At 41.8% G+C, this 16,119-nt stretch overlaps 1 protein-coding gene across 2 annotated transcripts in view; it reads left to right on the top strand.

The window, feature by feature from the left end:
* The first annotated feature begins 480 nt into the window (after positions 1-480).
* TCEA1 (transcription elongation factor A1) overlaps positions 481-16,119 on the top strand; it is a 59,668-nt gene continuing 44,029 nt past the window's right edge. The window contains exons 1-2 of one of the 2 annotated variants that reach the window (NM_001260708.1): positions 511-737; positions 13,239-13,301. In NM_001260708.1, coding sequence (NP_001247637.1) covers positions 675-737; positions 13,239-13,301 — 126 coding nt within the window. In that variant the 5' untranslated portion in view covers positions 511-674. Of the gene's footprint in view, positions 738-13,238; positions 13,302-16,119 lie in introns of both variants that reach the window. The other variant, XM_015145362.3, reaches the window with a different exon arrangement.

The raw sequence follows: 16,119 nt of genomic DNA, 5'->3' as shown, positions 1-16,119 counted from the left end.
AGGGAGCCGAGATCGCGCCACTGCACTCCAGCCTGGCGACAGAGCGAGGCTTGGTCTCCAAAAAAAGGAACTCTTAAAACGACTAACTCCGTAACCTAATTTAGGGGACGCGGGTTCCGTTTTTCCCTGTAGCAGTCTCCTATGGAGAAAGTGCTTGGCTTCCCACAGACTTTAAAACCTGCCAAAGTTCCATGCTCGGAATCTGCCCCTGTTTCGAGCTGCTTGGGCCTCCGTGGGTTCTAAAACTTCGGGCTGTCAGGAGGTAACCGAGGGCCGAAAACCCGCCCTGTGCGGAGGCGGGGCCGGAGGTGAACGCGCAGCAAAACCTGGCATCTTCCATGACCCTCTAGCCGGAAGCCACGCCTGCCCACTAGCCCGACGCCCGCCTGGCGGGAACCTGGGCTCGCCCCCTCCCAGCGATCTGCAGTCAATTGGTAGCGCCTGCATGTCGCGCGCGGTGTTCGATTGTCGCTGCCTGGGGAGGAGGAGCTGCTGCCGCCGCCACAGCCGCCGCCGCCGCCGCGGGCTTGGTTTGTGAGGAAGGGAGCCTAGGCCGGGGCCTGCGGTGGTGGGGCTTGCCGCGCGCTGGGGGTCGCTCCTGCCGTGTCCTGCGTTCCAGCTTCGCCCACTTCCCCTTGCCAGCGGGCTGGGCGCGGAGAAGACCTGCCGGAGCCATGGAGGACGAAGTGGTCCGCTTTGCCAAGAAGATGGACAAGATGGTGCAGAAGAAGAACGCGGTGAGCGCGGCGAGAGGCGCGGGCCAGGAGGGAGGCCGAGCCGCGGTCCGGCTCTAGGGCCCCCGGCTCCTTCTTCCTCCCCTTCCCCTGCAAGCTCTCGTCTGGGAGCCGGGCCCGTGGCGCCCGCGTCCCCGGGGAGGGTGTCCGGGCCCAGGGCGTCGGGTCCCGCGGCCACCGGAGATTGGACCCGCTCGTTCTTGTATTTCCAGTTCCTCCTCGCTGGTGCCGTGTAATAAACCTAATCGATTTAGGGATTAGGGCACGCTCTCCGTTGACTTTAAACTTTTGTGGTAGTAAAACCTTGGCAATTTAGCTTAGGAATTGAAGCGTAGAAAGTCCTCAGAATTTGAAAGAATGGACTCTTCCGTGATCTGTGGCCAACATCTAGAAAGAGCATTAAATAGAGGCTTGTGATCGGTATTAGACATCAGGCTGGTAAAATGTAAAACTCTTGTATCTTATTTTTGAAGAGGGCTGAACATTCGCCTGGTTATCTCAGCTGAGCTGCATGTTTGCTTAGCGATTAAAAAGGTAAAGTGTGCCAGTTTCTTGGCGAGTTGCTAAACGTTTTATAAAAAGCGGGTCTTGTCCTGTCGTAATATACAGAAGAGTTATGACTAAAGCACGCACATTCACCAGAATCCTGGTAGAGGGATTTGGACAAATCATATTGTTGGGTATTTTTTAAGTGATTTACCGTTAATACTGATGACATTTTCTTGTTATTGATGAATGTTTATGTGAGCATGTCCTTTTGTGGTTTGTAAGAAGTCGTTATACGACTAGTTTCTACAGTTTGCCCATTTGTTCCTTGATTCAGTCCTTGATTTCAGTCCCTTGATTCAGACTCATCTGTTCTCAGCTAAACTTATTTTTTTGAGACAGAGTTTCACTCTTGTTGCCCAAGCTGGAGTGCAATGGCTTGATCCGGGCTCACTGCAACCTCCGCCTCTCGGGTTCAGGTGATTCTCCTGCCTCAGCTTTCCGAGTAGTTGGGATTACAGACGTGTGCCACCACGCCTGGCTAATTTTTTGTATTTTTAGTAGAAACGGGGTTTCACCATGTTAACCAGGCTGTTCTCAAACTCCTGACCTCAGGTGATCCGCCCACCTCGGCCTCCCAAAGTGCTGGGATTACAGGCGTGAGCCACCGCGCCTGGCCTCTCAGGTAAACTTCTATAATTGTCTTCACCTAACTTTGTTTCACCACGTTCGGCACATTTTCGTCATCAATGTACCCGAAATAATTTTTCTTCCATCTATGAAGTAAATTTCCATGTCAAACTAATGTGAAGAGAAAAGGGATGTTCTGATTTGTACAGCACTTTGGAGTTAAAAAGCATCTGCTCAGAATTCTTTTGTGACTCACACAGAGCTGTGAGTACATAAAGGGCATCCATTTTACAGATTAAGACACTGAGAGGTTAGGTACTACTACTTAAATTAAGTACTGTGTAGTTTGGAATAAGCCAGGACCCAGGTTTTCTTCAGGACAGCATGCTTTCCACATGACAGCTAGATCAGGAATTAGTGCTAGCACTAAATACATAAGACTTCAAACATCCTCTGTTCCCCTTTTTCCTTTAACAGGTGCATTGCCCAGTATTTCATTTCATACCCTGTTAATCTGTATTTGCAAATTTTGGCCTTTTAAAGTATTTCCTGTTTATTTTCTGTTCTAGATATTACCAGTGCCATTTTTTCCCCCAATTGATATGGCCCTTCATGTCCCACTTCAAATTCTGGTTATTTGGTAGGTTATCTGGTTATTGTAACATTTTCATTATTTAAACTGGAAAATTTTTCTCTGTGCCCGGAGATCCCCAGACTTGCACAGTAGAAGCTCCCAGGGAAAAAAGCCATTTGTTGGGTAATTTTCTCTCCAACTTAGGCTGTAATATGTATCCTTTAATCATCTAATGCTTTAGATGTTTGCTTGATTTTGTTTCTTCTAATAGGTGTTTCTTAAAATGAGTAATTTTTTAGTGGGCAAGTGTGGAGAAGATAAGTTCATATTTATCTGCAGTTCTCAAATCATCAACAAATTTTCAGATCTTTTGTAATGAGCCTGGAAGAGAATGAGAACAAACTCCACAAATAATCCTCAAATCTAAGTTTTCTTCTCAAATCTAAGTTTTCAGGTAGCTCAAAACTTTTCCAATATGAAAACTTGCCTCCCAAAAAGAAAAGTACAACTGACTGGCTTTTGTACTTTTGTTTTCCCCAGCATTTTCTCTGCCTGTCCTCTGGAAGTTCAAACAGGCTGATGAAATACAGAGAAAGAGAAATGGTTAGAATGACACTCGTCTTTTCCCCAAATACATCATCGGCCCACAGATGGCTTTTTAAGTGTTCAGTAATTCAGTAGAATGTGTTTTAGGGGTTATAGAATTATGGTATATTTGTTTCTCTTTTTTTCTGTAGTTTTCAGATTTTTCTCTCAACTTTTTAAATGTTTTATATTATGAAAAAGTTAACTTTTTTCCTTTTTCTTTTCTTTTTTTTTTTTTGAGACAGTCTCAGTCTGTTACCCAGGTTGGAGTGCAGTGGTGCAATCTTGGCTCACTGCAACCTCCGCCCCCCAGTTCAAGCCTCTCTAGTAGCTGGGACTACAGGTGTGCACCACCATGCCTGGCTAATTTTTGTATTTTTAGTAGAGATGGGATTTCAGCCTATTGGCCAGGCTGGTCTCGAACTCCTGGACTTCAGATGATCTGCCCGCCCCGGCCTCCCAGAGTGCTAGGATTACAGATGTGAGCCACTGCGTCCAACCTGAAAAAGTTAAGTTTGAAGAGTAATAGTTATCAAAATTGACAAATTTAAGTGCAAATTTAGATATAATTTTAAAAAATATTTTAATATGCTGCTGCTTTACCTGAATAATTTTGTTTTACTAAGACCGTAGGTGTCACACTTAACTAAAATAAAAACAGCTTACCATTTATTGAGCTATTACTCTGAGCCAGGTATTCTGCTAAATACTTACCCACCTTATTCCATTTATTCCTCAGGCAACTTTGCAAGATGAGTATTATCCTCATTCTGAAAATGAGGATGCTAAGTATTTAGAAAAGTTAAATGAATAGTTTTAAGCCAAATAGCTAGTAAGTGGCCAAGTGAAGATGTGAATCTAAATCTATTTTGCTCCAAAACTAGTACTACTCTGTTAAGCTACAGTGTCTCTCCAGAAGACCCTTGCCTCTGTTTTTGAACCATGCATGGATACAATTAAGTGAATATAAAATCAGCAAGTAAGAGTGTGAACTTGCTGTTTTGGGGCAGGTGTGTTTCCCTAGATACCTAGATCAATATCCTGACCCTAGTTCTACCCAAGATGTTGTCCCACATGTGTACTTGATCTCAAGTGCACATGACCAAGCCACAGTGAACTACAGAAAGTAGTTCAAAATTTTTAGGTATTAGCTGTTTTCTGCTTAAGCTTTTGTCTCGTCACTTTGATTTGATGTCGGTAACCGAGACTGACTCCTAATGTGTGTTCAAATCCTGGCTTTTCTGAACTCTAGCTGTGTGATTTTAGGCAAGTTCTTTGTCATCACTAAAATGTTTTTCGTCATGGTAAACTGGAGATAATTTCGTAAGGATTAAGTGAATATAAAATGCTTCTAGTGTAGGATTGTGGGCCTAAAGGATGTAGTAAGGCCTAAAAAACAATCTGAGGTTGCCTTTCTTTGTAAAGGATTCATTTAGATTATAGAAGGAGGATTGAGGCAAGGACATAAAGTTTTGAAGTTCATGGAGAGATTTTATGGGTAGTGTTGAGGTTTATTTATTTCTTTAATTGAAGGCTCAAGGTTGAGTGGAATTAAATTGCAGGGAGAGAAATTGAAATTAGATGTTAGAATTTCCTAGGAGCTGGGATACCTGAAATATTTATTTACATTTCCAAGTACCTGAGTTAAAACAGCAACTGCAACAAAACTTTCATATCTATATCAGTTAGATTAATTAGCATAAGTCAAAATTTAGAATGAGTACACAATTTTTAATAACAGCTTTATTGAGAAATAGAATTAAATTCACTCTTAAAGTGTAGTTGACTCTTGAACAATGCAGGGGTTGTGGTGCTCACACCATCCCCCCTCCCTACCTGCATGCGGTCAAGTAGTATAACTTTTGTAGTAGTATAACTCATTCTGTCGTGTCACTCAGGCTGGAGTGTGGTGGCGTGATCTTGGCTCACTGCAACCTCTGCCTCCTGGGTTTAAGCAGCTCTCCCACCTCAGCTTCCCGGGTAGCTGGGACTACAAGTGTGTGCCACCACACGCAACTAATTTTGTATTTTTAGTAGAGATGGGATTTTGCCATTTTTCTCAGGCTGGTCTCAACATCCTGATCTCAAGTGATCCACCTGCCTCAGCCTCCCAAATTGCTGGGATTACAGGCGTGAGCCACTGAGCCCAGCCTTTTTGGGGTATTTTTTGTAGAGATGTGGTTTCACCATATTGCCCAGGCTGGTCTAGAACTCCTAGACTCAAGTGATCCGCCTGCCTTGGCCTCCCAAAGTGTTGGGATTATAGGCACTCAGCCTGGGTGAAAGAGGGAGACAACATCTCAAAAAAAAAAAAAGGAAAAGAAAATAAAATCGTAAAGGAGAGAAAATATGTTTACTGTTGATTAAGTGGAAATGGATTGTCATAGAGGTCTTCATTCTACTTGTCTTCACATTGAATAGGCTGAGGAGAAAGGAAGAGTTGGTTTTGTCATCTAGGGTGGCAGAGGTGAAAGAAAATTCTCAAGTGGATCTGTGCAGTTTAAACCCATGTTATTTGAGGGTCAACTGTTAATTCAGTGGCTTTTAGTGTATTTACAGTTTTGTGCAACTATTACTACTGTATAATTTTAGAACGTTTTCATCACTGCAAAAAGAAACCCTGTACCTATTAAGCAGTCACTGCTCATTCAGCCCTCATGTGCCCCCACCAATTTCTCAAACTCCTCTGACAGCCACTAATATACTTTCTGTCTCTGTGTGTTCGCCAAAGCTGGAAATTTTCTCTCAGTGAAATTATACAGTATGTGGTCTTTTGTAACTAGCCTCTTTTGCTTAGTGTAGTCTTTTTTTTTTTTTTTTGAGACAGAGTCTTATCTTGCTCTGTTGCTCAGGATGGAGCGCAGTGGCGCGGTCTCGGCTCGCTGCAACCTCTGCCTCCCAGGTTCAAGCAGTTCTCCTGTCTCAGCCTCCCGAGTAGCTGGGACTACAGGTGCAAGCCACCATGCCCAGGTAATTTTTGTATTTTTAGTAGAGACAGGGTTTCACCATATTGGTCAGACTGGTCTCAAACTCCTGACCTCAGGTGATCCACCCGCCTCACCGTCCCAAAGTGCTGGGATTAGAGACGTGAGCCACCGCGCCCAGTCTTAGTATAATCTTTTAAAGGTCAGTTCATGTTATATTATGCACCAGTATTTTATTACTTTTTATTGCTAAAAAGTACTCCACTGTACTGGTGGATACACAGTACCACAATTTTTTTTTTTTTTTTTTTTTTTGGAGATGGAGTGTCACTCTGTTGCCCAGGCTGGAGTGCAGTGGCGCCCTCTTGGCTCACTGCAACCTCCTGCTCTAGGGTTCAAATGATTCTCCTGTCTCAGCCTCCCAAGTAGCTGGGATTACAGGTGCTTGCCACCTCGCCTAATTTTTTTTTTTTTTTTTGGAGATGGGGCCTTGTTCTGTTGCCTAGGCTGGAGTGCAGTGGCGCAATCTCGGCTCACTGCAACGTCCACCTCCTGGGTTCAGGCGATCCTCCTGCCTCAGCCTCCTGAGTAGCTGGGACTACAGGCGCGCACCACCACGCTCAGCTAATTTTTGTATTTTAGTAGAGGTGGGGTTTCACCATATTGGTCAAGCTGCTCTCGAACTCCTGACCTTGTGATCCGCCTGCCTCAGCCTCCCAAAGTGCTGGGATTACATGCATCAACCACCCTGCCCAGCCTGATTTTTGTATTTTTAGTAGAGACAGGGTTTCACCATGTTGGCCAGGCTGGTCTAGAATTCCTGATCTCAGGTGATCTGCCCGCTTCGGCCTCCCAAAGTACTGGGATTACAGGTGTGAGCCACTGCACCCGACCACAGTTTGCTTATTCATTCATCATTTGGTGGACATTTGGACTATTTCAGCTTTTTGGCTATTATGAATAATACTGCTAAAAACATTCCTGTACAAGTGTTTGTGTAGACATATGTTTTCATTTCTGTTGGGTGTATACCTCGGAGAATAATTACTGGGTCATATAGTAACTATGTTTAACCTTTTGAGGAACTGCCAGACCTTTCCAATGTGGCTGCACCATTTTACATTCCAACTAGCAGTGTGTGAGGATTCCAGTTTCACCTCATTTTCACCAATATCATTTGTCTTGATTATAGCTTTCCTAGTGGGTGTAAAGTGGTATTTCATTGTGGGTTTGATTTGCATGTCCCTTGTGATTAACAATGTTGAGCATCTTTTCATTGCTTCATGGCCATTTGCATATCTTCTCTGGAGAAATAAATGTCTGCTCAGATCCTTTGCCCATTTTTAAAAAAAGAGTAAGGTCTGGCTATGTTGCCCAGGCTGGAGTACACAGTGGCTTTGCCCATTTTTAAATTGGGTTATCTTTTTATTACTGAGTTGTAAGAGTTCTTTATATTCTGAATACTAGACCCTTGTTACATATGCAGATACCGTCTCCCATTCTGTGGGTTGTCTGTCCACTCTTGGTCATGGCCTTTGAAGTATAAAAGATTCTAATTTTGATGAAGATGAATTTATATATATTTTTTCTTTTGTTGCTTCTGCTTTTGGTGTAGTTTAACTGCAAATTTGAGATGACATAGTAATATAAGTCCTGGCTTTATAGTGATGTTACTGAGCTATAACTCAAATATCTATAATTCATTGTTTAAGAAAATAGATAATGGGCCAGGCACGGTGGCTCAAGCCTGTAATCCCAGCACTTTAGGAGGCCAAGGTGGGCAGATCATGGGGTTAGGAGTTCAAGACCAGCCTGGCTAACTTAGTGAAACCCCATCTCTACTAAAAATACAAAAATTAACCGGGCGTGGTGGCGGGTGCCTGTAGTCCCAGCTACTTGGGAGGCTGAGGCAGGATAATCGCTTGAACCCAGGAGGTAGAGGTTGCAGCAAGCTGAGATCATGCCACTGCACTCCAACCTGGGTGACACAGTGAGACTCTGTCTAAAAAAAAGAAAAGATAATATCTTAATTTTTAAACCTTGAAATCTTATAATAGTGCCTATGAAGAAGACACTATTGTAGAAGAAGTAACTGTTTTACTTGATTGAGCTTAAATATGCTCACTGAAAAAGCCGGCTTATGGCCCTTGGAGATTATTGTTATGGTAGAAATAAGTAATTATTTGTATATCTTTGTACTCCTCACCAACCATCCTATGTGTCAGACCCTCTATTTTGATACTTCATCTGTGTAATGTTGCCTCGTTTGACTGTTGTAACTACTCCTCAAGTTTGGTGTATTATGGTCACCTACATATAAAGAAACTGAAGCTTGAAAAGAACAAGTAACATTACCAAGATCTTGTAGTTAGCAAATGTCAGAGCATGGATTTGAATCTAAATCTGTCATATATGTATACCATATTCTTTTTTTTTTTTGAGACGGAGTCTCGCTCTGTCGCCCAGCCTGGAGTGCAGTGGCTGGATCTCGGCTCACTGCAAGCTCCGCCTCCCGGGTTTACGCCATTCTCCTGCCTCAGCCTCCCAAGTAGCTGGGACTACAGACGCTCGCCACCTCGCCCGGCTATTTTTTTGTATTTTTTTACTAGAGACGGGGTTTCACCGGGTTAGCCAGGATGGTCTCGATCTCCTGACCTCGTGATGCGCCCGTCTCGGCCTCCCAAAGTGCTGGGATTACAGGCTTGAGCCACCGCGCCCGGCCGTATACCATATTCTTAACTGTAAATCCCTATTATTCCCTCCTTTTTACATCTCCTTGAGGAGAGGGATGTTTGTATCCTACATGGTCTTGAGAGTACCAAGCACATAGTACAAGTTTTTGAATATCATGGTTTATAAAATCACTTTTTTTTATGTTACCAGATAGGAGCACCAACAATGTAATAAAATAGTGTGATAGCTGTAGTTTATCTTTCAGCCAGTAGTGTGAACTAAATTTAGCTCTGGAAATTAAAGAAGAGTCTTTCTTTCTCTTGCATCATCTATAGGAGATGCTACAATCTCATAGACTTGACATGTATTCTTTTCTTTTCTTTTAGTAGAGGTAGGATCTCATTCTGTTATCCAGGCTGGTCTCGAACTCCTGGGCTCAAGTGATCCTCCTGCCTTAGGCCTCCCAGAGTGCTGGGATAATAGGCTGAGCCATTGTGCCTGGCCTAGACTTGACATTTAGGCGATGCTTGAGGAAGGCTAAAATACAGCTTCTTGTTTGATGGTACTAGTTACCTGAGTTCACAAAGGAGCGCTGCCACTGGTGCACTGCTGGGGAAAGGGCAGCAATATAAGGGTCAGGCGACTAGTTCATGTCCTTACTACCCATCAGTATGACCTTGAGCAAGTCACTTTCCTTTTCTGGGTTTAAGTTTCTTTTTTGTGTGTAATTAAGGGTTTGAAATAGATTATCAAAGATTTCTGTTTGTTTTAAAATTCCCTGATATCAGAAAGGGTTTCAGTCTTGCTCACTGCTGTATCCCCAGTGCAGTAGATCTTGTTACATTTGACATTACTGGAGTAGATCTTACCTTTTCTAGTTAGTAATCATAGGACCTTGTGCAAGTTTCTTGACATATTTCCTCATCTGTAAAATGGAGATAATAGATACTTGCTTCTATAGGGTTTATAGTGAAGGTGGAATTAAATCTATGTAAAGTATTTAACAATGCGAAGCACGTAGTAACACTCAAAGTTTGTTGTCACCGAATTAATGTATGATTATCTGTTTTGCGTTTCACTCATTCCGATCATCATAGTTATTTCTGTCTGTCTTTTTTTTTTTTTTTTTGAGATGGAGTTTTGCTCTGTCATCCAGGCTGGAGTGCAGTGGCACAATCTCGGCTCACTGCAACCTCCACCTCCTGGGTTCAAGTGATTCTCCTGCCTCAGCCTCCTGAGTAGCTGGGGGATTCCAGGCGTCTGCCACCACGCCTGGCTAATTTTTGTATTTTTAGTAGAGATGGGGTTTCACCATGTTGGCCAGGCTGGTCTCGAACTCGTGAGCTCAGGTTGATCTGCCCGCCTCGGCCTCCCAAAGTGCTGTAATTACAGGCATGAGCCACCGCGAAGAGCCCATAGTTATTTCTTAAAGACCTGTCAGTGAAATATTTACTTGAATTGGTTGGAACACAGTGCAGTTTTCAGAAAGGTCATAGTTTTATTCCATGAGTGTTACTTTTAGCTTTTTCTTCCAACCATGGCCTCACCAGAAAGCTGAGTAGAAAGGGAAAGTAACAAAATTAATGCAAATATATTGCCTCTACTTGGAAAACAATTTAAACTATATGTCTTGTTGCTGATATGTTAGAAGAAGCAACTTAATACTTAGGAAATCCTGCTTTTTAAGGAACTTCTAGAAGTGTGATTCTTTATCCTTTTTAAGTGATTCTTGGTCAGAAGTAGATCAGAAATCCTGGAAATATGGATAGAAGAAAAATGTCAATGGTAGAGAATACAGGCCCACAATCTGGTTTTTTTTTTTTTTTGGTGGTGGTTGTTGTTGTTGTCGTTGTTTGTTTTTTAATTTTTCTTTTAGACATGGAGTCTCACTCTGTCCGCACGGGCTGGACTGCAGTGGCATGATCATGGTTCATGTAATCTCAAGCTTCTGATCTTTTTTTTTTTTTTTTTTTTTGAGACGGAGTCTCACTCTGTTGCCCAGGCTGAAGTGCAGTGGCTGGATCTCAGCTCACTGCAAGCTCCGCCTCCCGGGTTCACGCCATTCTCCTGCCTCAGCCTCCCGAGTAGCTGGGACTACAGGCGCCCGCCACCTCGCCCGGCTAGTTTTTTGTATTTTTTAGTAGAGACGGGGTTTCACCATGTTAGCCAGGATGGTCTCGATCTCCTGACCTCATGATCCTCCCGTCTCAGCCTCCCAAAGTGCTGGGATTACAGGCTTGAGCCACCGCGCCCAGCTCAAGCTTCTGATCTCTAGCAGTCCTCCCGCCTCAGCTTCTGGAGTAGCTAGGACTGCGGTCATTGTGGCCAGTTAATTTTTTATTTTTATTTTTTGTAGAGAGGGAGTCATGCTGTGTTGCCCAGACTTCTACAGTTTGTTAATCAAAACCCTTAGGGTCTGATATATTTGGTAATTCCAGATTTTATAAAGATAATTTAGTACATACATCATATATTACATAATACCCCCAGCAGGATTTGGGCACTTCAGCAACCAGACATTAACATTTCTTTTTTTGTTGTTTGAGATGGAGTCTCACTCTGTTGCCCAGTTGGGAGTGCAGTGGCAAGATCTTAGCTCACTGCAGCCTCCACCTCCTGGGTTCAAGCAGTTCTCTGCCTCAGTCTCCTGAGTAGCTGGGATTACAGGCACCTGCCACCACACCCGGCTAATTTTTGTATTTTTAGTAGAGATGGGGTTTCACTATCTTGGTTAGGCTGATCTTGAACTCCTGACCTCGTGATCCACCCACCTTGGCCTCCCGAAGTGTTGGGATTACAGGTGTGAGCCACCCCGCCCGGCCTTAACATTTCTATAGTCAGTTGTAATATTCACATTACATGGCATAAATAGAACACAAATAGCTTTACATGTGTTGTGATTAGGTTTAGCTGCCAAATGAGTTTACCTATGAGAAATCTAGAAATCTTTCGCTTTTCGAAGGTTTTTGGTCTGGGAATTTGCAGATAAGGGATTAAAGACTTCATTTACCCACAAAAATGTCATACCTGTAGAAATTCTTATTTAATAATATGTTTTAAGTCAGTGTTAGATTTCTTTTCCAACAACTTTAATGTTTTACTGTTTCTAGATGACTCTAAATAGGAAGAATTTATAGAATTTTAAGATCAGGAGAGATCTTTAAACAGCAAATAATTAAAACATTATTTATAATAACATGTCATAATTTCTATTGAACTTAAATTTTTATTTATGAGGTATTGGGTTAAATTAAAATAATGTAACTCTTCGTTACCAGAATAAAAGCTAATGGTTTTATTCTCGAAGGCCAAGCCTTATGTCTGTCACCTTTAAATGAAAAATTACATGACTAGAAGCGTTTACTTGATTTTATATTTAAGAAATGAAGTGATACTATGAGAGTCTTTGCTCGCTTTTGCCTTTGGCATGTTTAATGAGGGACATGCTATGTTTCTTTCTGTTTTTTGGGGGGGGATATCCTGTATTTCATTGATTTATAGGTGCCTGTTTTCATACTTTAACATTTTAGAAAGCAGGATAGGTACACATATCATTGGCCAGATGGCCGTTGTGGTGTTTTTTCACAGGCAGAATGCTAAACCTAGCATCAAAACTTGTGGAATCAGTGTCACTGGCTTGGAAGGAAATCTAAGAGAGATTAGTGAAGTACTCTTTGAATCCTGAGGAACCAAATGACTGTGAAGAGCACTGGAGGTGAAAAGCAGCTGTGCACACTGTTACAAAGCCAGCCCAAGAGCTCATGGCATTAGCTTTTTTGTGTATTCTTCTATGAAATGCTTTGTCACTTGTGTTCTTAAACAGCTCTTTGTGGGGTAAAAACAGATACTGTTGAATCTGAGTCAAAAAATTCTGAATGTGAAGTACTTTTAGTAACACCTTAGCCAATTTTGTTTTACTCACATGTATATTTTTACATATGTAAAAGGTGACGTGGTAAAAACTTCAACACTAAAATAATTCTCTTAATAAGCAAAAGTAAAAAGAAGTTATAATGCCAGGCATGGTGGCTCATGCCTGTAATCCCAGCACTTTGGGAGGCCAAGGCAGGCGGATCACCTGAGATCAGAAGTTTGAGACCAGCTTGGCCCCCATCTCTACTAAAAATACAAAAATCAGCCCGGCGTGATGGCGCATGCCTGTAATCTCACCTACTCTGGAGGCTGAGGCAGGAGAATCGCTTGAACCCAGGAGGGGAGGCAGAGGTTGCAGCGAGCCGAGATCATACCACCGCACTCCAGCTTGGGCGACAGAGTGAGACTCTGTCTCAAAAAAAAAAAACGAAAAAAGTTATAATAAAACACTGTATCATAGCTTAATAGTTTTTTCTTTATTGATGGAATATAAAGATGTGATTTATCCAGATATAATACATTGAGTAAACATTAGACTAAATGAAATAGAATGTGATTGTATTCGATTAGATGAAATATGATAGATTGAATTAGTATCAAATTGGAATATTTTGCTACAACCTATGGCTGGTGCTGTTGCTCCTTATCTGATTTTATTCCTCTTTAGGTGTTTTCTGTGATTCTCCCATGAACCTTATTTCTGGCTAGTCACTGTTTTACTATCTTGGAAATTCAATGTGAAATTATTTTATTTTATAGGCTGGAGCATTGGATTTGCTAAAGGAGCTTAAGAATATTCCTATGACCCTGGAATTATTGCAGGTATGTGCTTTTATGCATCACAGTTTTTTTAATAGGTAGTCGTCATAAAATACTGAAACATTTTCAGTCCCAATATGTTTTTGTAGTGTCCTGATAATGGTGTAAACCATTATTAACTGCTATTTTTTTTTTACAGATGGCAATGTAAATCAATAATCTACTAAGTTGTCATTATAGAGCAATGTTGCCTTTCTTAAGAAGAATAAAACCTGAATCTCTAAAGTTGACAGTAGCAGTGAAATTTCACTGTGAGAGGAAGTTGGATTCTTGGCCCTGATTTGGTCTCCTGAGATTTCCCTTTCTTGATCTATTATTGATAGCTGCTGCCAGCATGAAGCTAGCTTCAGGGTGAGGATGGCAAGGTGTCACTCCTCTCCCTTTTTTTTTTCAGCACCGGTCAAGCATGTACACAGTTGATGTCTAGTAGACATTACACAGATTCATTACTGAAGTCTTATTCTTTATTGATAACATTTATACATGTTTATGGGGGTATATGTAATATTTGGTTACATGCATAGAATGTATAATGATGAAGTCAGGTTATGTAGGGTATCCCTCACCTTCAGTATTTATCATTTCTCTGTGTTGGGAGCATTTTAAGCCCTCTCTTCTAGCTATTTTGAAATATATAATGCTTTGTTAACTGGTGACCCTACTCTGCTGTGGAACCTTAGAACTTATTCCTTCTATCTAACTATGTGTTTGTACCCATGAACAAACCTGTCTTCATTCCCTTGCCTCACTTATGCACCCTTCCCAGTCTCTGGTATCCATCACTCTGCTTTCTATCTTTGTGAGGTCCACTGTTTAGCTCTCACATAGGAGTGAGAACATGTGATACTTGTCTTTCTCTGCCTGGCTTATTTCACTTAACATAACTCCAGTTCCATCCATGTTACTGCAAATACATGATTTCATTCTTTTTTATAACTGATAGTATTTCATTGTGTATATACACTACATTTTCTTTATCCAGTTATTCATTGATGGGCACTTACATTGATTCCATATCTTGGCTATTGTGAATATTGTTGTAGTAAACATGAGGGGTGCAGATACCCGTTTGTTAAACTGATTTTCTTTGGATAAATATTCAGTATTGGGATTGCTGGATCATATGGTACTTCAATTTTTAGTTCTTGAGAAATCTCCTTACTGTTTTATATAGTGGCTGTGCTAATTGACATTCCCATTAACAGTGTATGAGTTCCCTTTTTTCTGCATCTTCACCAGCATCTGTTGTTTTTTTGTCTTTTTAATAATAGCCATTCTGGGCCAGGTGCTCACGCCTGTAATCCCACCACTTTGGGAGGCTGAGGTGGGCGGATCACTTGAGGCCAGGAGTTCAAGACCAGCCTGGCCAACATGGTGAAACACCGTTACTACTAAAAATACAAAAATTAGCCAGGTGTGGTGGTGCATGCCTATAGTCCCAGCTACTCAGGAGGCTGAGGCACGAGAATCAGTTGAACCTGGGAAGTGGAGGTTGCAGTGAGCTGAGATTGCGCCACTGCACTTCAGCCCAGGCCACAAAGTGAGACTCTGTCTCAAAAAATATATAAACAAATAAACAAAAATAAAATAATAGCCATTCTGACTGGAGGAAGATGGTATCTCATAGTGGTTTTGATTTGCATTTCTCCAATGATTAGTGATGTTGAACATTTTTTCTTATACCTGTTGGCCACTTGTTTGTCTTATTTTGAGAAATATCTATTCATGTTCTTTGCTCACTTTTTTTTTTTTTTTAAGATAGGGTCTCTCTGTTGCCCAGGTTGGAATACAATGGCATAATCATGGCTGACTGCAGCCTTCCACCTCCTGGGCTCAAGTGATCCTCCCACTTCAGCACCCTCCCATCCCTTAACCCCAGGTAACTGGGGACTACAGGAGCATGCTACCACGCTTGGCTAAATTTAAAAAAAAATTTTTAGAGACGAGGTTCTCCCTTTGTTGGTCTTGAACTCCTGGGCTCAAGCAGTCCTCCAGCCTTGGTCTCCCAAAGTACTGGGATTATAGGCGTGAGCCACTGTGGCCAGCATTTTGCCCACTTTCTAATGGGATTATTTGTTTTTTGGTTGTTGTTGAATTGTTTGACTTCCTTGTTTATTGTTGGTATCAGTCCCTTTTCACATGAATAGTTTGCAAATATTTTCTCCTATTGAGCAGATTGTCTCTTTACCCTGTTGTTTCCTTTGCTGTGCAGAAGCTTTCTTTCTTTTTTTTTTTTTTTTTTTTTTGAGACTCAGTTTCACTCTGTGGCCCCAGGCTGGAGTGCAGTGGTGTGACCTGCGACCTCAGCCTTCCAGATTCAAGTGATTCTCTTGCCTTAGCCTACCCAGTAGCTGGGATTACAGGCGCCTGTCATCATACCCGGCTAATATTTGTATTTGTAGTAGAGACGGGGTTTCACCATGTTGGCCAGACTAGTCTCAAACTCCTGACCTCAGGTGATCCACCAGCCTTGGCCTCCTGAAGTGCTGGGATTACAGGCGTGAGTGTTTTTTGATTTTCCATCAAGACTGAAACATAAAAATAAAACAAAAGTCAAAGTGTTAGAAAGGAAACTTAATATAGCCAATAACATGAATATCGTTATTTTCTGGTTGACATTTTTTATTATCCACAAATGCTTTCTTTGATATTTCTATTATATTCAGAATTTAGGGAAAGGTGGCGGGGGTGTGTGAACATGATTGAGAAAAAAAAGTCACATTTATTTTCATTAATGGCTAACTGAAATTGAACATTCTTTCATTTGTGATAACACTAAATAACAGTTGTATTACCAGTATTTATGACTGAAACTAAAATA

The sequence above is a fragment of the Macaca mulatta genome, chromosome 8, assembly GCF_049350105.2.
Source record: "Macaca mulatta isolate MMU2019108-1 chromosome 8, T2T-MMU8v2.0, whole genome shotgun sequence".
Taxonomy (NCBI): Eukaryota; Metazoa; Chordata; class Mammalia; order Primates; family Cercopithecidae; genus Macaca; species Macaca mulatta.
This window is presented reverse-complemented; position numbering and strand designations above follow the sequence as displayed.